At 39.4% G+C, this 25,930-nt stretch overlaps 1 protein-coding gene and 1 pseudogene across 1 annotated transcript; one reads left to right on the forward strand and one right to left on the reverse strand.

Moving 5' to 3' along the window:
- On the forward strand, positions 1,047-2,598 carry LOC18787208 (probable dolichyl pyrophosphate Glc1Man9GlcNAc2 alpha-1,3-glucosyltransferase). Its single transcript, XM_007220920.2, has one exon. The coding sequence runs from the start codon at positions 1,310-1,312 to the stop codon at positions 2,096-2,098; it is 789 nt and encodes a 262-aa protein (XP_007220982.2). The 5' UTR covers positions 1,047-1,309; the 3' UTR covers positions 2,099-2,598.
- Positions 3,451-6,599, reverse strand: LOC18787521 (annotated as a pseudogene).

The raw sequence follows: 25,930 nt of genomic DNA on the forward strand, positions 1-25,930 counted from the left end.
GGTTTTTTTTATAAGGTTTTGGAGTTGGGTTTGTTTTAAGAAATCAATGACAGTTTTGTAATTTAAAAGAAGTTAAAAGCTTTTATGTTATGTTTTAAATAGACTTTTGGTGTGTTTCTAAAGTCCATTTCATATGTGATTTCTTTTTTATAATTTGGGCTCTTATATTGGGTATAACAGTGAATCTCCCTAAACTAAATCCTTCAGTCGAGGTAAGAAACATAAGCCCTCAATACCTGTCATTAGAGGTATGAACTCAAGATAATCTTATTAGAAATACCAATCATCAATAAATGCATGAACTCAAAATAACCGCACTAAAAAACATACAAGATGTCAAAAGAGGCATAACCTCCGCAAAGGCACAAGCCTTCAACAAAGGTATGAGTTTAAGGCTTCATTTGGATAGAGGGATTCTAAATCTAAGGATTTAGATAATGTTATAAGCATAAATTGTAATAGTAGACAATTACAATTCATATATGCTAAGATTTGACATAACTATGTGTAATACATTTAGAATGAATTTGACTATATACAAAGAGTAACTTGCAATCTATGTATTTTCTTTATTTTCCATCTCGTTCAATTCTTGGCATACATAAACAATTTAACTTTATAATATCATCCAATACATAAGTATTACGTTTTACTTGTCAATTGAAAATGCCAAAAATCACACAACTTATGCTTCAACCCACAATTTTTTTTTTTTTTTGGGGTCTTAAGTATGCATCAAACCTCCTTCCTCTGATATTCATATAATATTCCACCGCCGGTTAGCCGGTTAGGCCTAACCACAACTTCCTCTGATATTCATATAATATTCCACCGCCGCTTAGCCGGTTAGGCCTAACCACAACTTCCTCTGATATTCATATAATATTCCTCTGATATTCATATAATATTCCACCGCCGGTTAGCCGGTTAGGCCTAACCACAACTTCCTCTGATATTCATATAATATTTGATTAAATTGTCATATGCTACGCACCAACCGAAGAAAAATGGGAAACTACAGTATTCCCCGCTTTTTTTCTTTTTGGTACATTTTAGTCCCCGCTTTCACGGCTGGGCTGGTCTGTGGTCGCCTAGCCCAAAGCCTAGCCAAGCAGCCGTCTTCAAAAGCTTTCATCGGGGTTTTGGGTCTCTCAATCGAGATCGGACCCAATGCGGAGACAAAATGATTCCTCGTTAGAGTTCATAGCAATGAGATCTCAGGTTTTTTTCTTTTTCTTTCTCCTTCATTTCTCTTGAATTCAGTTTTCTTTGAATCGAATTCCTGGTTGTTCTCTGAAGTTTCAATTCCATGGAAGAACAAACCACCCCGAAACTGAAAAAACCTCCAAAACCCAGCAAGCCCATTACAGAGCTATGGTGGTTTTTCGCCGCAGCCGCCTGCGTAAAGCTGCTACTGATCCCAGCCTACAAAAGCACAGACTTTGAGGTCCATCGCCACTGGCTTGCTATAACCCACTCTCTGCCTCTCTCTCAATGGTACTTTGACGAGACCAGCCCTTGGACCCTTGACTACCCTCCATTCTTTGCCTACTTTGAGCGCTTCCTATCCATTTTTGCCAATCTCATTGACCCACAAATTGTTCACGTCCAAAAGGGCTTGAATTACAGCTCAAACACAGTGCTTTATTTCCAAAGAATCTCTGTTATCTTCTCGGATTTGTGTCTTTTGTACGGGGTTTATAGATTGACTAGGAAGTTGTATTCAACGAGGCAAAAACTGATGTGGGTACTGGTGGTTTGGTCTCCAATGCTTGTGATTCTGGAACGTTTGCATTTTCAGTACAATGGATTTTTCCTTGGGATTTTGTTGATTTCGCTTTCTTATTTGGAGGAAGGGAGGGACTTGATGGGTGGACTGGTTTTTGCCGTGTTGTTGTGTTTCAAGCATTTGTTTGCTGTGGCGGCACCAGTTTATTTTGTCTACTTGTTGTGGCATTATTGCTGGAAAGGATTTGTGAGAGGTTTCTGGCGGCTTTTCATTTTGGGAGCTATTGTTGTGGCTGTTTTTGCAGTGGCTTATAGACCCTTTATCTATCATGGACAAGTAATCTCTATGGCTTTGACAGTTTGTCTTTAGATGGTTATTGGCCATCATCGTCGTATTACTCTTATCTGTTTTTATGAAGAAATCTCAGAGCTTATTAACCTTTGCATGTGTGAATACTCACCAAAGCAATGAATGGCTGGGAATTTTTCCTCTGCAAATGGGATTTTTATGAGAGCTGAATATATGTTATACTACGGAAAGAAATAGTAAGCGAGTTCTTAGGTGTGCCAATTCTATGTTTTCTGTTTTGTGTTGAGACCATCTGGCTTCCTCCTGTCATGTTGATTAATCGATATTTTTGTATTAGCATCGGAAAACGGAGATTTCATACAAAGGACCCACTAGTGTAGTAGTTTGGAACCATTGCTCTCCTAGGCAAGGTCCTGGGTTTGAATCCTAGCATCCGTGTAGCTTGTGTGAGTTTAGTATACTATCACTCTTGTCCTAAAAACAGAGATGTCGTTGAAAGAATACTGACAGGCTTAATGTGTAAAATGGTGAACTGATTTAGTAGATAATCATTTTGTTTAGTGTTAAGACTTGGCTCATAGGCTAAGCCAACAGTTTGTTAAGTCTCATAGGACTTGACTTGGACAGGTGTCCTAATCTTACTAGTAGTGTAGTGGGATGGTTGAGATTGAAGCTAGGAGCTGTCTAGCTCTCTCTCTCCTCTAACGGTTATATGAGCTTTAAGTATGTGGGTGAAATGTGTGCCTCACCTAATGAAGTAATACAGAGCATTTTTGCAAAGTCTGTAGTTCATCATTTTCTCTCTTCATTATTCTCAATCCTCCATTTTTCTCATTAGCTCAGATTTGCTAGGAAAACACTAACAGTGAATAGGATTAATGTTAGAAGTTTTTCACATTATTTCTGCTGTCAGAAATGCTGACAGATCAAATGTTTTGAAAAAGAGCAGCTTGAATAAAATTTATCATATTGATATGAAGTTTTATTCCATCTTCCTTGCTATTAAAAAAACAAAAGACAATTGATATGAAGTGTAATGTATTCTAAAATGTGTTGAAAACAGACTGCAACTACTATTAGTTTAAATTTATTTAACATAATAAGAGGCTCTTGTTATAACAAATATGCATACAATCGAAGTTGCAAGTAAATGTGGAAAATGAGATACAAAAATAAACAAGTGCAGGCAATCATCACAGACCATATACTAAAATAAAATAGAAATACTACTACTTTAATGAAATAGACTTTTCACCCTACTCTTTTTGCTGTTGCTCCGTTCCAACTCTTTTTCCCTTCAAGTTTTCCCTTCAACTGGAAAGAGGAGACAAACAATTACTTATTTTTCCCTTGAAATAATAAATAAGAAAAGAGAAAAACGAAATTTAGCATACCATTTATCCCGAATCTTCTTATGCCTCAATATTTGTTATAATAACAGACTGAACATGTTGGATTTTGTAAAAATCCTCTCCTCCTTCCCCAAGCCGGCTACAGAATTCAAGACGCATCTTTTTTATGGTTAATTCCTTGAGGGTAGTAATATATTGGAGCCCATCTGGAACTGCCTCCAAATCTAAGCAATGCTCAATGTGCAATTTGCAGAGACTACGCATGGCTCCTTTCTCCACCTTCCATTCTTTGAACTCCTCCAACGAATAAAGAGAAAGAAATTCGAGAAATGGAAAGCCTCCCTCTGAGCAAACAAGATGTGCCGGAAATTTCCCGTGACTAGCAAAAAGCATTCTTAAGCTTGGCAGCTTCTCTAATACTTTTATGTGGTCGTGCTTGAGATCACCAAAATGTATCAGTGTAAGCTTGGTGAGGTTCGTAAGGCACATGAGGTCTTCTGGTAACTCAGCGATTTTTCCGCGTAGTCGCAGCTTGTATATATTAGGACAACTTAATACTCTGTTCCATGGTATTAGCAAAAACGTGGACCAACGATGGTCCAATCCACCAGAGAACAATGTAGAGTCCACCGATAGAGACTGGAGGTGCTTAAATATGATGTTTGTCCCTTTCTCCTTTTTCACCCCTCCGTCAAATGTGATAACTCCCAATTTTCTAAGGTTGGTTAGTTTAACAAAATCATCTAGATCAGATGATGCCTGAATACCAATATTGACTACTGTATGCAAATTCACTGCCTCAGTAGCAAATAGCAGACGTTTCTCTCTTGCACTATGATTTTCGTGTAAATATATATGTCTCAATTTTTCCATCTTGGAAAACACGTTTTGATTTGGAATTTTCATCCGCAAATATCTGCTACGTAAATCTAGAGCCTGCAAACATACCAATTTTGCTATAGATGATGGCACCGCTCGAATATAACTATCCTTAACACTTAAAAACCTTAAGTGCACTAGATTCCCAATTTCACCCGGTAGCTTTCTAACAACCATATTTTCAAACTTCAAAACTCTAACCAATGTGAAGTCCTTTAATAGTGACCGTAATACCTTTGAGTTCCATCTGCAGTATCTTGAGAAATATAACAAAGACCTAACATGTGCATAATTTTCATATCTCCACAGACAATGTCCCACAACAGTTTTTTCCAAATAGATGGCAAGTCTTCGAACTCTACCATTTGGTGTTTGCATGATCTCCACAGCTGCAGAATAATTAATAATATGGAGAAAGTTCTCCTCTTTTGCCTTTAACATGCATAAGTCTCGCATAAGATCGTGGAGATGACAAGTCTTGATCTTCTTACTCGAACCATGTTTTCCAACTTGAACCATGCACCTGCCCACTAACTCACTTAAGCACATATATGATACATCTTCCATTACTTCCACTGATGTCGATGATATAAAACCTTCTGCCATCCATAGTTTAGTCAATGTACTCACCGGTATTTCATAATCTTCCGGAAAATGGGCTAAGTAGAGAAAACATAGTTTTAAGTAATAAGGTAAGTTATCGTAACTCAATTCCAATAACCATGATACCCCTTCATATCCTTCACCTTTGTAATCGGGCCCAAGGTCTGTGCCTCTCCTTATATATGCATAAACATTCTTATGGACTGTATTCCACTCATCAACTGTATCTTTTCTAGCTAGAAGTCCTGCAAGCACCGTGATGGCTAGTGGCAAACCTTTGCAATGTTGAAGCATCTCTGTTCCTAGCTCTTTCTTATGTTCATAAATTTTATGGTCTGAGAAACAATATTAAGATCAGATACATGTATTCAATTGACGAAAAGTATACAAAACAAATTATCCCAAAAGTTTCTGATTTTTCTTCGGCCTAAACTTTGATTTGTGTTGGTCCGTTATGTGGGCCCTGATTTATTTGGATATTGAGAGATTCATTGTTGGGTACACGTTCTTTCTATTCAAGAAAAGTAATTTCTAGAGTATAGGTTTTGATTTGAGTATATTTTCTGAATATAAATATTGTAAGAATATATATATATATTGTGATAATAAAACTAATATCTTCATGTAGAGGCATTTTGAATATTCTATAGTAGAATTCTCTTAGAGTAACAAAGAAAAGTAGAGATAAAAGGTTTGTGTGAGAACATACTTGTATCTTCCGTTCCAAACATTGCTATCTTCTCAAATAGTTCCCAGCTTTCATCATCATTCAACGACTGTGGTTCGAAGAGGAAACCATTTTTGTCCGCATACGACGCGACTTCTTTGTTGCGAGTAGTGAGTAAAATTCGACTCTCAGTTTCCTCATTCATTGGAAATCCAGCTTGCAAAGAGCTCCACGCATCACTGGTCCAAATGTCATCAAGCACCACCAAACATTTCCGTTCTCTTTGCGTATTCCAAAGCCTCTCTGCTATTTGATCAATCTTCAGTTTTGCAATTTCTTGTCTTTGCTCATTGGTAGGAGACATGAGTTTAGTCAGAATTTCTTCCAAAACTTCCCGTGCTTAACATTGTTGAGAGATACACACCCAGGCAAGACAATCGAAATGACGCTTAACTTTATCATGATGATAAACTTGTTTTGCAAGAGTGGTTTTACCCAACCCGCCCATCCCCCAAATAGAAACAACTCGGGGGCCTTTTTCTTTGATCAAATGCGTAGCCAATATCTCTGTTCCACGGGCTAACCCAACCACATGAGGGTCGACAATATGAGGATAAGCTATCCTCCGTTCCTGTTGCCTCTGAAAATAAGTGTCACCTCCACTCTCTCCTGTTTGGTGTAGGTTAAAACTTGGCATAATCGAACTCAACTGTGAAATTTCGGTTGTAATTTTCTCAATGTCTGAGCCAATCCGATGAAGATTAACTCCTTTTATGAAGATGCCAGTAAACCATGTCTTCCTCTTGAAAGCCACTTTTAAGACATAAGTTCCAATGACATCCTCAAGATCATAAGCAGCATCTCTGACACTTGCCACCCAAATGCGTATTGCTTCATTGCGTCCCTGGCTGGCGTCTGCATCTTTCAAGTAGCCTTGCATGATTTGTAGCTGGGTTTGTGCACTGTGAACCTTACCACCTACGGATTTCAAGGATTTCAATTCCTGAATGATAGGGTTGCTGAGCCCTTCGAGCACTATTGAAACAACAGCTTCGGCCATATTAGCAGCTTTTCTTTTTTCTTCTGTTTTTTTAGATTGAAAAAATAATATTACCAATGGAGAAGTCTCAGTTTCGTTCATATAGGAAGTCCCATAATTATTCTGATATCTCCACAATCGATGTCCATACTCGATTTTGAGGACATTTATTAGTACATATTCAATGCCATAAAAAACCTACAAATTGCCCCATTTGTTAACGAGATCGTCAGAAAATTCGTTATCTGCTTACGTGGCGAATGTGAGTTCTATTTTTTAATGAGATGGACTTACATGTGGACAAATAAATAATAAATAATTATATATTTTTCAAAACTAATTTTAAATCATTAAAAATTATTAATAATAATTTACTGTAGTTTACTGTAGTTTACCTTTAATAATAACTAGCCTCTCTGCACGCGCTTCCGCGCTTGCGAGAGGTTTTTTTAAAAAAATAAGTAAATTTATTTTAGAATTAAAAAAGATAATGGGTAGTTGTGTTCCATAAAAATAGGATCTATTATCTGCTTTTTCTTTTTCTTTTAATTTTTAAAAATATGAAAAAGTGTGAATTTACCATATTATCCTCATTTAATTAATAATTTGAATTCTTAATGTTTGCATTAACCAAGGGCATTTTCTGGTATTTTGAATGTTTCACCATTCTCTGCCTTTTGCTTTATATATATAGATAATGCAATAAAATTACTATTTTCACCAAAGTGAAACCCCATATCAGGAGGGCGGTACCTTGGAGGAAAGAACAAAAAATGCTTGCGACTAAAGTGCGATAGAATGCTTCTCTTTTAATTTAGAGCAATTCCAGCGAGGAACCCTAACCTCTAATTAAGATTTGATTAAAGTAATAACCAAAGCATGTGATGATGTTTTTGACATTATCCACAAAGATGCCTTTGCTTTGCTGAGCGAATAATGGCAGGTTTTTTTTCCCCAACTAGCTCTGTTTTCATTATTGGGTCAATTACAAGTAGAGCTTTTGTAGTTTAGCTAATTGCAAAATAAATTTCGTTCTTTCAAAATTTACAGAGAGTCCCTTTGGCTAACAGTCAACTACAACTCAACTTCAGTTGGAAATTAGAGTCACCACCACTCATCATCTAGTTTCATTGGCTTGTATAAATATTGGGTTTTGCCCCTTTGAATAAACACCGAGTTATTTCCAAAAATTTCGATGAATTCCACCGATTCAGTACTTAATTCCACCGAATTATTTCCGATTAATCCTCATTGTTATAATTAACCAACTATAAGTCGTGGTGTGAAGTTCGATTTGTATTATAATATTTGCATGGCTCATTAAGAGAAATTTCACGAACTAGGTTACTTGGAGGTGAAGAAACTGTTGGTATAATTTCTTTTCCAAAAAAAAAGTAAGAATAGACTGCACCAACCAATAACTGGTTTACTTTGAACAATCTATAGATGCCATGCCAGTAATTTATTACTCAAGAACACCTAAACTTATTTGACGGATGAATGCAATTGGATCGCACTCCTCCTGGAACTTCCACATACGTAAGCATTGAAGCATACACAACTATATTGATGAAAAACTGAAGCGCCAACTTTATGGGTGACAAACAGGGAAAAACAAGACAACGCACCTGTATGAATCTACAAGTAATAAAAAGCAAACAATAAAACTTTGATAAAAAGACTGCTATATCCTTCCCATATAACATATTTACGTTCTATGAGCATCCACAATCATGCTCTCTATTTTTGTAGTTAAATTTTAGTTAAAAACATATAAAAGTTATTTTAGGAGTTCTCTAGTTTAGAGAGTCATAAATATTATAACTCTTTTTTAATTGGTTCATCTCTATTAAAAAATAATATATAAAATAATTAACATTAAATAAATCATAAAAATTCGCGAATTGCTACTCCAAAGCACTTCTTACAAGAAATCATAGAAATATCTCTAGTGCATTATGTGTTTGTGCAAATAATCTCGCGGGAGAATATTTGTTTCTAGATCCTTCAACTTTCGATCTTCCTTCTCTCTCTTACTCGATTCCTATAAAAAAGATTGGAGTAAATAGACCACACCCGGGGGGTGTTGGCCAAAGGTCCTCCGATGCCTAAGTTAGTTCGAGTGTTTGTAGGAAAACAATAGCTAAGCAAAGGGTACGGAGTTGTATGTATGGTGTAAATCGGGTGACCGGAGCCGTGTGTGGTGGCCGGAGCCGTGTGGAGAAAATATGGAGAGTGGAGAAAGAGCTTTGGCTATTTTTCTCGGGTATTAGGAGTAGGTTTTCTGAAGTACCTTGAACGATGAATGAGGTCGTCTATTTATAGGAGCCTCAGGGCTAGGGTTTCGTAGGGATCGAGTCGGACTTGATAATATCCGAATTAATGATATTATATCTTAAGAAGATAATATCTGAATTAAATGATATTATCTTCTCTTTATTAGGATAATATCTGAATTAATGATATTATCTCTTTAAATAAAGATAATATCATATTAATTAAGATATTTATCTCAATTAATTAATTAGCCAGATAAACTGGTTTAATTAATTAATTTAAGAGATAATCTTCTTTTTCACGTGGCGTGCCCTGATTAGAGACGAAAATATATGCTCCCACAAATGCCCCTCAGCTTCTGCATGGCGCTTGTGTGGCATGTAGGAGATGAAATTATTTTTTTCGAGCTCTCCAACTGTGTCCGGGCTTTATTATGTGAGTTGGACTCCTTTTGCAGATCGGATTTCCAATTGGTGTAGGCTTCCGACTGTTTGTTGGAGTTGGATTCCCAGTAGGAATAAGCTTGCAATTCCTTCTTGACCCGGGTTGTCTACTCAAGCCTCCTGTAGACAAGCTTGGAGACCGTGATATGCTCTGTAAAGTAGTCATTGCGCGATCTAGTTCACCTGCTGTGAGGCAATGAGATGCAGATATTCTTCTTCGAAGTTCGATCGTCTGTACCAGTCAAAGGATGGAGGTCGAACTAGGAGGTTTTCTCATCTACCAAACCATCATGATCCAGCAGTTGAGTCACGAGTAGTCAAGCGTGGAGTAGATTTAGCGTCGTTGACTCATTTGGAGGTGAGGATAGTGGCGGCCAAGAAGACGAAAGAGTCATTTGCCCGGGCCGAGGGCTCTTCTGCAACGTCAGCGGCTAATCCCAAGATTGACAAGTCCACCCCTGTAGGGGATGCAGGCATGCCTGATCTGCTTAAGACGAATTTTCTGTCAAGTCCATCCACTTGTGCTGAGCTGGTTGATCAAATCTGTCAGGCTGGCGATCTTGGTCTTTTCTCAAGTCTTTCCTTGGAAAAATTAAGGGAAGCAACATTTCACCTGCTTCAAAAAGAGGTGGTGGAAGATGTCGCGAATCAGGCAGGTGGACCTGCTGAGAGCGTGGCTGATCAGGCGGATGCGAAAGAGACTGCAGATCAAGGATCTCCTGCTAGCGTCTCGGAGTAGATGAAGACTTATTTATTTCTTTTCAGCTTTTGTAGTCTGCTCCCTGTTTAGAATAATTGGTCTTGTTTGACCATATTCTTTTTGTTGAACTTGGCCGGTTGATCACTTTGCTATGGAAATTTCAGTTGTTTTTTTTTTTTTGAGTAACTTCAATTCTCATATGTCAAGTGAATTTCTTGAGTGTTTCCGAGTTGTGGCATGTTTAGCCTATGTCTGGAGACGTGTCGATGAGAGTGGCCTATTTGGCCTACGTCCTGAGACGTGTCTATGATAGTGGCCTGTTTGGCATACGTCCGGAGACGTGTCAATGATAGTGGCCTGTTTAACCTACATCCGGAGACGTGTCGATGATAATGGCATGTTTGGCTTACGTCCGGAGACGTGTCGATGATAGTGGCCTGTTTAACCTACATTCGGAGACGTGTCGATGATAATGGCATGTTTGGCTTACGTCCGGAGATGTGTCGATGATAGTGGTCCGTTTGCATACGTCCGGAGACGTGTCGATGATAATAGCCCATTTGGCCTACATTTGGAGATGTGTCAATGAGAGTGACCCGTTTGGCCTACATCCAGAGACGTGTCGATAAGTGTGGCCCATTTGGCCTACGTCTGGAGATGTGTCGATAAGAGTGGCTAGTTTGGCCTACGTCTGTAGACGTGTCGATGAGTGTCGCCAGTTTGGCCTACGTCAGGAGACGTGTCGATGAGAGTGTGGCCCGTTTGGCCTACGTCTGGAAACGTGTCGATGAGTGTGACCCATTTGGCCTACATCCGGAGACGTGTCGTTGAGTGTGGCCCGTTTGGCCTACGTCCAGAGACGTGTCGATGATTGACCCGTTTGGCCTACGTCAGGAGACATGTTGATGAGAGTGGCTCGTTTGGCCTGCGCCTGGCGACCTGTCGACGAGTGTGGCCCGTTTGGCCTACGTCTGGAGATGTGTCGATGAGTGTAGCCCGTTTGGCTCACGTCAGGAGACGTGTCGATTGCTTTTGTGAACACTCCACTAGAAAGAAAAGCTTGAACTTGTATTGATATCTGTGTGACTAGATTGCTTTATTGAACAAAAAGATGAGCTTGCATGAGTAACATCAAAAGTAACTTGTCTCCAATAGAGGTGAGGGAGGCTTGGGTGCCTGCTTAGAGCCCAACTGATAGGTGAAGAGTTTCATGGATAGTCCATCTAGAGGTGATGGGCATTCCATTGCCTTGGAACTTCCTTCCATTGAAATATGATGAAAGGTTTGTCTTCCATAACTTGGTAGCTAGTGACGGCTTGAAAGACGAAAGTCGCCTGCTTGATCTTTCTCTTCCGCCCTCTGGTGGTCAGCCTGGGCTCTTGGAGTCAACTAGGATTGTGTTGATCCATATGGCTTTTTTCGTGAAGGCTCATTGTTAGTTGCGTCACAATCCTTGATTTGCTGGATAGCCCCCCTTAAGATGAATTCCATGCAATGGCCGTCTCTGACTAGATCTTCGAGGTGCCTTTTCCAAGTAAAGCAGTCGTTTGTGTAATGACCGTACCCTTCATGGAATCTGCAGTATCTACTGGTATCCTTCTTGGTTAGGTTTTCCTTTAAAGGTGATAGTTTCTTCAACCAAGGCATGTCCTTTACTTGGGCTAGGATCTGGTGTATCGGGATAGTGAACTTGGTGTAGCTCTCTGTTGCTGGAGCACCTTCCTAAGGCTGTGATCTGAGCTTGCCGTTCTCTTTGCTTGCCTGCTTAGCTGCTTGATTAGCCTTCTTCGTGGCAATGTGGTTGTCGTCCCATAGTGCGTAGCGCTATACTGTAGCAAAGACTTCTATCAATGTTTAGCGGGGAGAGATGGTCAGCTCGCGATACAGCTCACATTCAATTGGCAACCCCCTCTTGAAGGCGGATGACGCAATTTGGTCATCACATCCTACAATGTTTGCCCTCTCCGCTTTGAACCTCTTGATGTAGTCTCGGAGGGATTCATCGGACTTCTTGTGCACGTTGAACAGATGGTCAGGGTTCTTCTTAATCTTCCAATAAGAAGTGTACTTTTTGGTGAAGATTAAGTAAGCTCTTTGAAGCTGCTGATCGACCCGGATGGCAGAGTGTGGAACCAGTACTGAGCTGCTCCTCACAAAGTCATTGCAAAGACCTTGCACATTAGCGTATCTTTAGTTTGTGTAGGATCATAAGGCTCTTGAAATGCTTCAGATGGCTTTCGGGATCGGAATCTCCTTTGAAGCATGTGAAAGAGGGCGTTGAGAATTGTTTTGGGGGAGCAGCTTGCTCGATTTCGGTGGTGAAAGGTGAGGAGTTTGCTTGGTCTACCTCCATGCGTAGTGCATCTTCGAAATTTCCTCTAATCTTTAAGTCTCGAAGTCGGTTATTCACAAGATTCTCAACGTCTTCTGCACACATGGCTGGTCGGCCACGTTGATGACCTTTACAATTTAGGCGAGACTGATTAACTTCCTCATTGGTTTGCAAGGGTCGACTTTCTCGGTTGCGCTGCCTAGGCGGCGTGTTGGTGGATTGCATTTGCGAGGAATTTTCTGTAACTTGGCGACGAGAATTGGTTCTTCAAGAGAGAGTAGTAGAGCGCCTTTCTTCACTGTCCTCATTGTGGGGGTTATCAAGTTGACCTCCTTGAGGGCCTAGCCTTTTATAAATATTTCTCTGCGAGCGGGCAATGGAGCGACTTTCTTCATGATCCTCATTGTGATGATTGTCGGTTTGACCTCCTTGGGGGCCTAGGCGGGCGCGGATGCCAAGTTGTGGGCCTAACCTATCGTGCACGTTGGTCCTTAAATTCAATATGGATGGGAGACTTCGTCTTCTCTGAGTGTAGCTTGCGGATGCTTGCGACATGTCGGCGAGCTGATCGCGTTGTTGTGCATTTCCTTGTCTGCTTACTCTTGCTCGACCTGCTTGGTTCACACCGAACTGCCTATCGGCGTGTTTGTTCATCCTTCTCTCTTCGCCCTGTTGTCCAAGGCCAAGGTTTTGAGCCAAGTTTATTTGGTTGAGGAATTGTCTCATCAAATTGTTTTGGTCGTCCATTCTCTGAGTTAGCTGGTCAACTCTTAGATTAAGGTCTACTTGACTTCGTGGATCGGGAGGAAAAAAATGTGTGGAGCCCAATTGCACACGGGCTAGGGTTTCATTGGATGTGTAGGCGGGAGTGTGCGTCGAGTGTGGAGGCAATGGAGGGAATGCTTGAAGTTGCTCTAAGATTGGGCCAAAGTCGGCGGTGGTAGTGAGCCCACCTTGATGTGAGGTTCCACCATGCTCGGCGGCGGTGCTATGAAGGTGGCTAGATTCGACCACGGGGCCTTGAGATGGTACGACGGCGGCAAAGGCCGGTGCGGTGGTCCCAGCTGCGAGTCCAGTGGGTGGCACGGTGGTTCCAGTCACACGGGGCGGCTGCTGTGGTGCGACAACAAGGGTTGGTTGTGGGTTCATGGCGGCGAGAAATGGTTGAGCCACCATGTCGATCGCTGGATCGTGAGAGGAGTAGCTTTGGGCCGTCACGGATTGAGCCATCGCGGCGGTTTTGCTCCTCGTGCGCTTGCTTCCAACCATGGTTGTTTGGAAGGCTTCAGTGGATTGGAAAATAAGAGTAACGGATTCCTTGAGCACGCGTTGAGTATAACTCGCGCTCTCAATGAAAGCACCAAATGTTTGTGCAAATAATCTCGCGGGAGAATATTCGCTTCTAGATCCTTCAACCTTCGATCTTCCTTCTCTCTCTTACTCGATTCCTGTAAAAAAGATTGGAGTAAATAGACCACACCCGGGGGGTGTTGGCCAAAGGCCCTCCGATGCCTAAGTTAGTTCGAGTGTTTGTAGGAAAACAATAGCTAAGCAAAGGGTACGGAGTTGTATGTATGGTGTAAACCGGGTGGCCGGAGTCGTGTGTGGTGGCCGGAGCCAGTGGAGAAAATATGGAGAGTGGAGAGGGAGAAAGAGCTTTGGGTATTTTTCTCGGGTATTAGGAGTAGGTTTTCTGAAGTACCTTGAACGATGAATAAGGTCGTTTATTTATAGGAGCCTCGGGGCTAGGGTTTCGTAGAGATCGAGTCAGACTTGTTAATATCCGAATTAATGATATTATCTCTTAAGAAGATAATATCTGAATTAAATGATATTATCTTCTCTTTATTAGGATAATATCTGAATTAATGATATTATCTCTTTAAATAAAGATAATATCATATTAATTAAGATATTTATCCTAATTAATTAATTAGCCAGATAAATTGGTTTAATTAATTAATTTAAGAGATAATCTTCTTTTCCACATTGTATGCCCTGATTGGAGACAAAAATATATGCTCCCACATTATGCTGCACCATAAATCCAATCTATGGCCTGAGATTCGTTAATGTGTAACATCATTTTCCCATATGCATAAAACCATCGATTATTAGAAGCTTCCATACATAATTGGGATAAGTACTCGACAATGGAATTACCAAAAGAGAAGGGAATATCACGATAATGATAATTCCTCCCAAAAAAAGCCCGCTATACGTGTCAATTTACCTAAGAATGATGAATTTGAGTATTTTAAGAGGCAATTTTAATACCAAATTATAACTCCTCTCTTTTGAGGGCAATGCTTTTGAAGCTCTTGACAAGCATCACTAATACAACTTCTACAAAGTTCACTCGGGATTATACTCCAGCATTGTGCTAGCCCATATACATTTGTATTCTTTGATACTTTATGTCCTCCAGAAAACCAACTTCCATGTCCTCTTATTAGAGTTGTCTTAGTAAATTGTATGAATAACTTATTCAAGTGATCCCCGAGAATCTACCAACAAAAATAAACATAATATAATAAATATAATTATATTATATTATATTATAAAATTATTTACAACCATAAATTTATAAAATAAAATAAAAAACTAATGGTTTATAACGAACCATAAAAAGTTAATGGTTTTGAATGCGTTTGAGATCTTAGGCCATTCATTCTTTACGGCTTAAAATAATTAACTATTTTAAGGGAATAGATCTTTACCCTTGATGACATATCTTGATTTTTCAAGAATGAACACCTTTATTTTGTTTCTCTTGATTTTAACTCCTTCACCTTAAGGCTCCAAGATTGGAGTCCACTACCTCACCACACCAAATACTTCTAGAGATGAAGAGAAGGCAATCAAGAAGTATAGATGCTAGTCTACTTCTGGATTGGACTAATTGTTAACGTTTAGGGGCTTGGCTTTGCTTTGCATTAGAAAACTACAATAAAAATAAAATTGAACCCGTTGAAGATGAGTAACCGGTAAGTGACAAGATAGAGTTTTAATTTAATGTAATTACGATGATGTGGAATAATTCAATTCATTAGATTAATTAAATGGTTAAAATTTCACTAAATGCGTATAATAAGAAGCTCTTGTTATAACAAATATGCATACAATCGAAGTTGCAAGTAAATGGGGAATTGATTGCCAGGAAAATGATAGTCCAATCAATCAGCTTTTTTACATGAGATATAAAAATAAACTCTTCATATGAACTATATATATATATACTAAAATAAAATAGAAATACTACTACTTTAATGAAACACACTTTTCACCTACTACTCAATAAAAAGAAACAGACTTTTCACCCAACTCTTTTTGCTGTTTCAACTGGAAAGAGGAGACAAACAATTACTTCTTTTTCCCTTGAAATAATAAATGAGAAAAGAGAAAAACAGAAAGAAAAACAAAATTTAGCATACCATTTATCCCGGACGGTTTGGTGAAATATTTGTTATAACAACAGACTGCACATGTTGGATTTTGTAAAAATTCTGTCCTCCTTCCCCAAGCCCGCTACAGAATTTAGGAAGCATCCCTTTGATGGTTAATTCCTTAAGGGTAGTAATATATTGGAGCCCATCAGGAACTGCCTCCAAATCTGGGCAATACTCAATGTGCAATCTGCAGAGACTAGGCATGGCTCCTTTCTCCACCTTCCATTCTTTGAACTCCAACAACGAATAAAGAGAAAGAAATTCAAGAAATGGAAAGCCTCCCTCTGAGCAAACAAGAGATGCCTGAAAAATCCCGACACTAGCAAAAAGCATTCTCAAGCTTGGCAGCTTCTCTAATACTTTTATGTGGTCGTCCTTGAGATTACCAAATCCACTCAGTGTAAGCTTTGTGAGGTTCCTAAGGCACAGGAGGTCTTCTGGTAACTCTGTGATTTCTCCGTGTAGTCGCAGCTTATATATTTTAGGACAGCTTAATACTATGTTCCATGGTATTGGTAAACCCTTGAAACGAGAGTCCACCGATAGAGAGTGGAGATGCTTAAATATGATGTTTGTCCCTTTCTCCTTTTCTTCCCCTCCACAGATAACTCCCAATTTTCTAATATTGGTTAGTTTAACAAAATCATATATGTCAGATGATGCCTGAATATAAATATTGACTACCGTGTGCAAATTCACTGCCTCAGTAGCAAATAACAGACGTTTCTCTCCTCCACTGGGACGAAAGGGTAAATATGTATGTCTCAATTTTTCCATCTTGGAAAACACGTTTCGATTTGGAATTTTAATTTCCCAACAATGATTACGTAAATCTAGAGTCTGCAAACATACCAAATTTGCTATAGATGATGGCACCGCTTGAATATGGCCATTCTTTACACTTAAAAATCTTAAGGACTCGTTTGTTACAGCGGACTGTTATGGACAATACTAAATTTTGGGACTATGTTGGATTAGCTCGGATTGGCCTAAGCTGGATTAAGTACTGACCTACGTTTGGTGCTACGTCGGACTAAGAAGCTAGATTGTAAAAATAGTGAAGACGTATGTTTGGTACTCTGTCGGACTAAAAAATAAATATTTAATATTTAAATTTAATTAAAAAATTTAACCTATAAATAAATAAATAAATAAAATTACAATATTTATTTATTTGGTCAATTCATCATTTCATTAAACCCACGCTTGTTGTCATTGTCTGAATGAGTGAAACGTTTTCTTCTTCTTTTCTCTATTCTTTATTTTTTTACTCTCTCTCCTCTCTCTCTTCTTTCTGATCTCATTTTCTCCTGTTCTTTTCTTCCTCTTTCTTTCCTTCTTCCTTCTCTTTGTTTCTGGTTTCATTATTTTCAGCTTTTCTCTATATTAGGGAGTTACCACCACAATCATGACATTCAATCATAGTTATGCCTATTCAAGGAGTATTTCCGTTACATTGTTATTGTATCTTAATTATAGCTTTAATGTATTGTAATTACAGCATTTAGGTTTGATATAATTACTACACTACCGTTGTAAACCATTTAGCTACCTCCTATGCCTGTATATAAAGCCTGTACTTGTGAATTGCAAATATATGAAAGTATCTCTTTTCTACATGGTATCAAGAGCCTAGGCAATCTATTCCTTCTTTTTTTTCGTCCTCTTTCTCTACTCTCATGGCCTCTACTATAGCCTCCTCTTCTTCTTCTCTCACTGGTCCCACTCTTCCCTTTAACATCTCTTCCTTTGCCTCCTATAAACTTTCAGAATCCAACTTCTTACTTTGGGAAAGTCAACTCAAGCCTTTCTTATTGGGCAAAATTGGTGGCGTTTCGTTGATGGCTCTTATGTCTGCCCCTCCCCTTACCTCACTTCTGATACTTCCTCTGATTCCACCAAAGCAACTGACCTTCTTCCTTCTGCTCCCACACCCAATCCTGAGTATCTTACTTGGTTTCAAACTGACCAATATCTCATGAGTCTGCTTCGCTCCACTCTCAAGGAATCCATCCTCTCTCAAGTTGTTGGCTGTTCTACCTCCAAGGAAATTTGGGATTGTCTTCGAGAAAATTTTTCCCAACAGTCTCTTGCGAATGCCACGCACATTCGTTTTTAGCTTCTCTCTCTCACCAAAGGCTCTAAACCGATTACAGAATATCCCTCTCTTGCCAAAAATCTGGCGGATCAACTAAGTGCCATCAATTCTCCCGTTTCTTCTGTTGACTTGGTCACTTATGTTCTCCGGGGATTAGGACCGGAATATGCGATGCTTGTCACTGCCATCACCACTTTTTCCCCATTGCCCTCCTTTGCCGAATTGCGCGCACGCCTTCTGGCCTTTGAAGCCCAATAACTGCACAATGCTGCCATTTCGCCTACTCCTCAGCCCACTGCCTTTTTGACCCAACACCATGCTCACCAACAATATCAGTGTAGCTCTCGCAGTGCGCCCAAAGACTCGCGCTCTCCACGCTCGCTTCCTCCACCAACTTTTTCGCCCACCTTTCCGCTCCGCGGTCCTGCTCCATTTTCCAACCGACGCCAGCGTCCTCATCAAAACTCTTCTGGACTTTTGGGTCCGCCTCCTGCTACTCGTTCCCACATCCAGTGTTGGACTTGCAGCCAGTATGGGCACATTGCTTCTCAGTGCCCTCAGTCCCGTGCTTTCGCCGGCATGCACGTAGCTGCCTCCTCTGATCCTACTTGGTACTTGGATTCCGGTGCAACCAATCACATAACCAATGATGCCCGTCGCTCCACCAACGTTTCCTCCTCCACTGTTTCCCCCCATGATCAAGTTGTCTTTGGTAATGGTGACTCCCTTCCCATTACTCATTCTGGTAACGTTTCATTTTTCTTCTGGCAATTTTTTGTTTCGTCTTTTTGACGTTCTTCGTGTTCCTTCTCTTCATAAAAATCTCTTATCCATTGCTCAGTTTACTCAGGATTCCCTTGTCAGTATTACATTCTTTCCATGGGGTTATATTATTCGTGACTTAAAAACTGGTGTTGTTATATTTCAGGGCCCATGTAAAGATGGTCTTTATCCTATCTTTCCCAAGCTCTTGCCTCCCTCTCCAACTGCTCTTACCACCGTTGTCTCATCCTCTTCTCTCTGGCACCGCCGTCTTGGACATCTCTCAAATAAAGTGCTTGGCACTCTTGTTTCTCAATCTTTACTTGGTTCCTCATTTCGTTTATCAAATGACCATTGTAAACATTGTGCATTAGCAAAATCAATAAGACTTTCTTTCTCTCCTATAGAACACTCTACTGTTGCTCCTTTTGATTTAATACACTCGGATGTTTGGATGTCTCCCATTGCTTCAATTTCTGGATTTCATTACTATGTCTTATTCACTGATGATTTCACCCGCTATTCTTGGATTTTCCCCATGCGTCTTAAATCTGAAGTCTTTGGTCATTTCTCCGCTTTTGTCACGTATGTTCGCAATCATTTTTCCATTTATGTCAAAACATTTCAAAGTGATGGTGGCAAAGAATTTGACAACTCTCAGTTTCGCCAATTTTGTGCTACCAATGGTATTGTCCATCGTTTCTCGTGTTCCCATACACCTCAACAAAATGGCTTGGCCGAACGCAAACACAGTCATATTGCTGACATGGGTCGCACCCTCCTTCTTACTGCCCAATTCCCCCACAATTTATGGGCCGAGGCCTTCTGTACGGCGGTTTATTTAATCAATCGACTACCCATTCCTGTTCTCCAATGGGTCTCTCCGTATCACAAATTATTTGGTCATTCTCCAGAATATTCCTTGCTTCGCATTTTTGGTTCTACTTGTTATCCCTTTTTAGGTGATTATGTTTCTAACAAACTACAACCTAGATCTCTTGAGTGTGTTTTTGTTGGCTACAGTGATCGTCATCGCGGTTATAGATGCTTCCACCCACCAACTGGTCGCCTTTACACTTCTCGGCATGTTGTTTTCCATGAAGACAGATTTTATTATTTTGTTCCTGTTGCTGCTCCCACTCCAGCTCCATCACGCACCTTCGATATTGTTCCTGCTGGCCTTGCCCACGAGCCCCTGCTCTCTCCGCTACCCCCACCAGCATCCAATCCTCCCACAGTACACCCGGCCCACGCCACAGCCCAGTTCCAGCCACCCACCTCAACCCCGCACCACAGCCCAGCCCAGCCTCCCATCCTTCTCTGCGGCCCAATACTCCCTCCCCTCTATGCCTTCAGCCCATGTGCATTCCCCCCCTCCCCATCCACCGATCTGGCCCAACCCGACGACACCTCTCATACCTCATCCTTTACCCTATCTCCATCCTCAGACATCACGCCTCCATCCCCTGAACCCGTGCCTCTATTCCCATCCTCCGACTCTGCACCCGACCTCACCAGCTCGCGCGCCATACTGCTCCCAGCATCCGACAGCGCCAGTCCCAACGTCCCACCATGCCCGCCTGCTCCAGACACTAGACCAGCTCTCGAGTCTTCTTCCTCCTCCTTATCCTCTGCGACAGCGCTAGACCCAGCCCCTGCCAATGCACCTTCTGCTGCTTCTACTCAACCACCACCCTTCCGTTCCAGTCCGGTCCACACTGGCTCAAAATCTGGGATTCATAAACCCAATCCCAAATATCATGCCAATTTCTCCACCCGTTATCCCCTGCCTCAAGCCTTTGCTGCCTTTTTGGCTACTGATGATGAACCTACTTCTTACACACAGGCCTCTCACTTTCCTGAATGGAAAAATGCTATGGTTGAGGAGTTCAATGCTCTTCTTAAACAAAGGACTTGGTCTTTAGTTCCCTCCTCCCCTCATTTCAACACAGTTGGCTGTAAATGGGTCTTTCGAGTAAAACGTCATTCTGATGGGACTATTGAACGTCACAAAGCTAGGCTTGTTGCCAAGGGTTACCACCAACAACCCGGTGTGGACTACTTCGATACTTTCAGTCCAGTTGTGAAACCTACCACTGTTCGTACTGTGCTCAGTTTGGCTGTCTCTTCTGGTTGGTCTCTCCGTCAGTTGGATGTCAAAGACGCTTTTCTCCGTGGCTTGCTTACTGAAGAAGTTTACATGCAACAACCTCCTGGTTTTGGAACTTCTATGAATTGGAACTGCTTTTCTCTTCTTCTTTTTTTGGGTTTCATTATTCTCTTTCATTTCTCTCTTCTCTCTCTCTCTCTCTCTCTCTCTCTCTCTCTCTCTTCGTTCTGATCTCATTTGCTTCCTCTTTCTTTCCTTCTTTCTTCTCTCTGTTTCTAATTTCATTATTTTCAGCTTTTCTCTATTTGGAACTTCTACGAATTGGAACTGCTTTTCTCTTCTTTTTTTTGGGTTTCATTATTCTCTGTTTCTAGTTTCTTTATTTTCTGGTTCTTCTCTTTTACCAATTCCCTAAACCTTTTATGATTCGGGTTTTTCTCTTGTGTACAGACAGAGATGGCGAAGAGAGATGGTTCTGGGTTCTGCGAGTGGTTGGGGTGGCGAAGAGAGATGGGTCTGTGTGTGGCTTACAGGTGGTGGTCATGAGGGAGAATAAATTCGAGGGAGAAGGGGAAGCGTTGGGCATTGGGTTTGGACAGAGTCTGTCGATTGGGTTTGTGTTTTGATTCAAAATAGCGATGGTGCTATTTTGTGAACTGCATTTGGGGCTCACTAAATTAGACATGCGAGTCCAATTATTTTTTCGCTGTTGGACTATGCAATCTCATTTAAGTTAATCTCATTCCTTGCCAAACATGGATTTTAAGTGTTATTTAACACAATCCAGTCCAGTGAGGCATAGTGAGGCCTACCAAACATGCCCTAAGTGCACTAGATTCCCAATTTCACCTGGTAACTTGAATTTGCTAACATTCATACCTTCAAACTTCAAAACTCTAAGCAATGTGAAGTCCCTTAATAGTGACCGTAATGCCTTCGAGTTCCAGTAGCAGTATATTGAGTCCAAATACAACAAAGACCTTTCCCTCGCCTCTTCTCTCTACCTCTACACCTCAGCCTTCCATTCCAGCCCCTCTGTTTGGGAGGATTTTGGTGGATGCATGGTTGTCTTGGTGACGACGTGATGATAGATCGTCTTTTATTTATTGTTGTGTATTGCAATTTTTTATTTGAGTTTATTCTGTATTTGTAGTCTCTCCTTATAGGTTTTACTTTTTGTAGTTGCAACTGTAGAGGGGGGAGGGAGTTTCTTAAGAACATGTCTACATGTTAATGCCATTTTTTACAGGACAAGACCCTATTGACACATAACCAATTTTTTTGTTCTTATGGAAGTAAAGCTTATTTAGTGTTTGACCCCTTTTTTTTTTTTTTGTTAAGTAGGTGTTTACCCATTTTTCTTAGGAGTGCTAGTGGCCAAGGTAATGATTGATGGTGGTGCAACAATCAATTTTCTACCACACCACACACAGAGAATGATGACCAAGCTATTAAAACATGACTTCTACCTTTGTGTTTTGAGCTAAATTAATAAGAACCCAAATGCTGAATAGTATGGGTCGTTCATCATTTTTGGTAAATAAAGCCTATTTTTCAATTTGATAAGAGCCCAAATACTGGGTAAGGTCTTGCGCGCAGAATTAGGTCCAAACAGGAGATTAAACCTCAAATAACATCAAGGTCTAAAATATTGATGATATCAAAAATATCAGTAGTCTAAAAACACGAAAATTTCGACGGAAATATTGGGATATTATCGATATCGATAAAAATTGAATAAAAACCACCGAAATTATAAGAAAAACTTGAAAATTTTTATTGAAACTTTGGAGGATATTTATTTAGTCAATTATTTATTAGTTTATCACAAAAAAATTGGAAGGAAATGCATTGCATGATGGATTTAATTGATTTAAATTGGTTATATAGCGAGCTGGCAAACACTGTGAGTGTAGAAAATAAGTAGCAATTGTTGTCGTTGGATTAGCTGCACCAAAATTGATTCAGCTGCATCTTCAACTTGTGATACTCGTAAGTGGACGAGTCATTCGGTAGTATAGCATATGTAAGTGCGAGGTCGATCCCACGAGGATTGCTGATTGAATGATCCAATTCAATTTCCCTACACAAAATAGAAAACAAGAAAGAAAAGAACAGAAAATAAGAAAGAAAGAAAAAACCAATTTAAGTAAATAAGTTCCCAAGTTCAATTTAGATTAACGGATTGATTCTAGCTAAAGTATGATTAAGCCATGATGTCTGGTCCTAACCTTGTATTCCGAATTCCCTAATTTGATCATCTGTTGTCTGACCTAAAATTAAGCATTAGGAATCCATTAAGCATAGAAGAACATTTTAAACAACCAAGTATGTATCTAATCCCAGTTGTCGAATGTCCATACATACTCTTCCTATTCATAGTTCAATTCGAATTAAAGCATGGTGTCTACTCTTAATTCAAACCAAGATAACTAACATGCAAGCCTTAATGGTGATCAATCATTCAAACTAGCATATTAACTTATAAGCATAATGAATAAGAACAAAAACCATAATTGAAACTTGGAAACTAATCAAACTTGAAAATTTAAAATAAGAAATCACATTACAAATACAAAGTAAAGTAGAACTAGGAAAAACTTAAAGAAAGATTTAGTAAAAGGATTTCGTAACAACAATTGAGAACTAGAAAGGAAAACTAAGAGAATTTGAGGGAGAGAATGGAGGGGAGCTCTAGAGAAGTGTTTGAGAGCTCCCCCCCCTTGGAGTTTGTTTACAAGCTTGGAGAAACTCACTATTTATAGGCCTAGAGGAAGTGAATCTGAATTAAGTATTGCTTCTACATACAACACTCACTTCACCAACTTACAACACTTAATTCACCAACTTCATCTTCTTTTACTTCATTTGGATATTGCAAAACTCCACTCCAATTATAAGTATTGAATATGCTTCACCAAACTTTCCCATAATCAATAACACTTCGTCATGCATATGTCATGCATGACAATGCATTGTAGTCTTCTTTTGAGCTCTTTTTGGGCTTGTTACTCTATTCATAAAAAATCTGGAAAAAAAATGGATCTTCAAGCTATTTGTCTTATCTTTCCAAGCATATGCAGCTCAGCTCAAGGAAAAATCGGAAAGACCTTCAAATGTCATTTTTGGCCCAGTAACGCAGATACTGCCGAATTCGACCTTAAGCTACCAAAACTTGCATAACTTCCTCTAGAAGACTCGGAATCATGAACCGTAAAATACTATAGAAACTAGACTTCCGTATATTTCCAATGGTGTATGGCTCATTATCTGGTTCTTCTTGAGAAAGTACATTCCAATCCGTGAAATTGACTGATTTGCAGACACCATTTTGAGCTAACTTGTCTCCAGAATGCATTTAATGAGTCAAGCTTATTACACTGAAACAAACACAAAACTTATTAAAGGCACAAGTTAACCAAGTCATAAGTTAGAATGGTACAAAATGATATGTAAATATGCACTGATCAGCAATTAATGAAAAAAGATTAAACACACCATAATCATTTACATATAATAATTTACTACAAAATTTTACACTTTATATATTACATGGTAAGATACATGAGTGACTTAATACCACATAGAGTTCCTATGAGGTTCAAATTTTTCACTATCTTCATAATCTCTATGTGTAGAGTAAGCATATTGTGAAGAGTAGTCATCAAATAATAAATCCCCAAAATAGTTTTGCATGTATTTATTAACATGCCACCCAAAGGAAAGGTCAAATATTCATTCACATGTAAAAATTTGATTCTTATTGCAAAAAGAATTCAAAACAAAATAATATAAATATAAATATTTTAGCATATTATTGAAAAAATATAAGTAATATTATGGTTAATGTGTTGGAGGAGTAAAATGGGAGGGGTCCAAATCCCTTTTTCTGTTTTTTTTTTTCCTTTTTTCACCTTTTTCTTCTTCTTCTTCTTCTTTTTTTTTTTTTTTCCCATTACATCAATATTTTCAATATTATAATGATATTTTGACAAAATATTGCTGAAGTGTGAACGAAATTATCGACATTGATATTTTCAGATATTATCGATATTTATACGATATGTGCATGGATACGTTCCGAAATATCCGTGATTCGAAAAAACGATAATGTCCTCAATATTTCATCGATATTATCAATATTGTAGACTATAAATTGCATTAACACATCAAGACGGTGAAGCTGCAAATTGCAAACACGAGAAATAGAATACAACATGCTGTGATATTTATTGTCGTAGTATTGGTTCACAGCATTTTATTGTGCATGCCAAAATAAAAGACCAACTCAGGCATCTTCTAATGTGAGTATTGGTTCAACTACTGGGGAACTGCCAGTCAGCGGTGGATTCAGAAATTTTCATGGAAATGGGCAATATTAAAAGGCTAAAAGCCAAAAGAAATTCCCGAATTATTCGAAAGAGGATTTAGAGTTTATTATTATACAAAGATAACCAAATCAGAAAACAAAAATAATCTCTCTAAAATAAACAACAATATTAAAATACATATTACAAAATATATAAAAAAACATAAGGAAAAAAAACTTGGAAAAAAAACTTGAAAAAAAAAACATTCAAAGTTGGAGGAGAGGGATGGATCTACAAGAAGACTTAAGAGCACGCAAAGCTTCATGAAGAATCATTCAACGCAAGGTATCCCTTGGTCCATTTAATTCCAACTTGGACTTCGAGAAACACTCTTCCTAACTGTGGAAATAAGGCTTCATGTTTGGTCTTAAAATTTTAATTTTAATTTTTTTTGCCTGGCCAAAACGACGTCATTTGGCCAGGACTTAAAAAACAAAACAAAAACTGCACCCAGCGCACCATCGCAACAAAGAAAGAGAGGTTGCTGAGGCATTTATTCGAACAAGTGGTGGGCACCTCCAAGGTAAAGTTGAGGGGCAAACTCCGGCAACTTCAAAGTTTTTTCCGGCAAGAGGAGGTGTGCATCTCCTTGTGCCTCTATGGATCCGCCAGTGATGCCAGTGCCAGTTGAGACAGTTGAGATGCCATTTTGATTCAAACCATCATAGATTATGGGGATCGAACAAACATTACTCACATAGTTTTTAGCTGGTCAATTCTTAGCATACACCTGCACAATAATACGGAAATATTTATGGGAGTAGCAAACTAGTATATACTACATAATATAATCTGAACCGAAAATATAATA

The sequence above is a fragment of the Prunus persica genome, chromosome G2 (genome assembly GCF_000346465.2).
Source record: "Prunus persica cultivar Lovell chromosome G2, Prunus_persica_NCBIv2, whole genome shotgun sequence".
NCBI lineage: Eukaryota > Viridiplantae > Streptophyta > Magnoliopsida > Rosales > Rosaceae > Prunus > Prunus persica.

Coding starts and splice junctions, on each gene's coding strand:
- LOC18787208 (XM_007220920.2), top strand. CDS start 1,310: ATGGAAGAACAAACCACCCCGAAACTGAAAAAACCTCCAAAACCCAGC.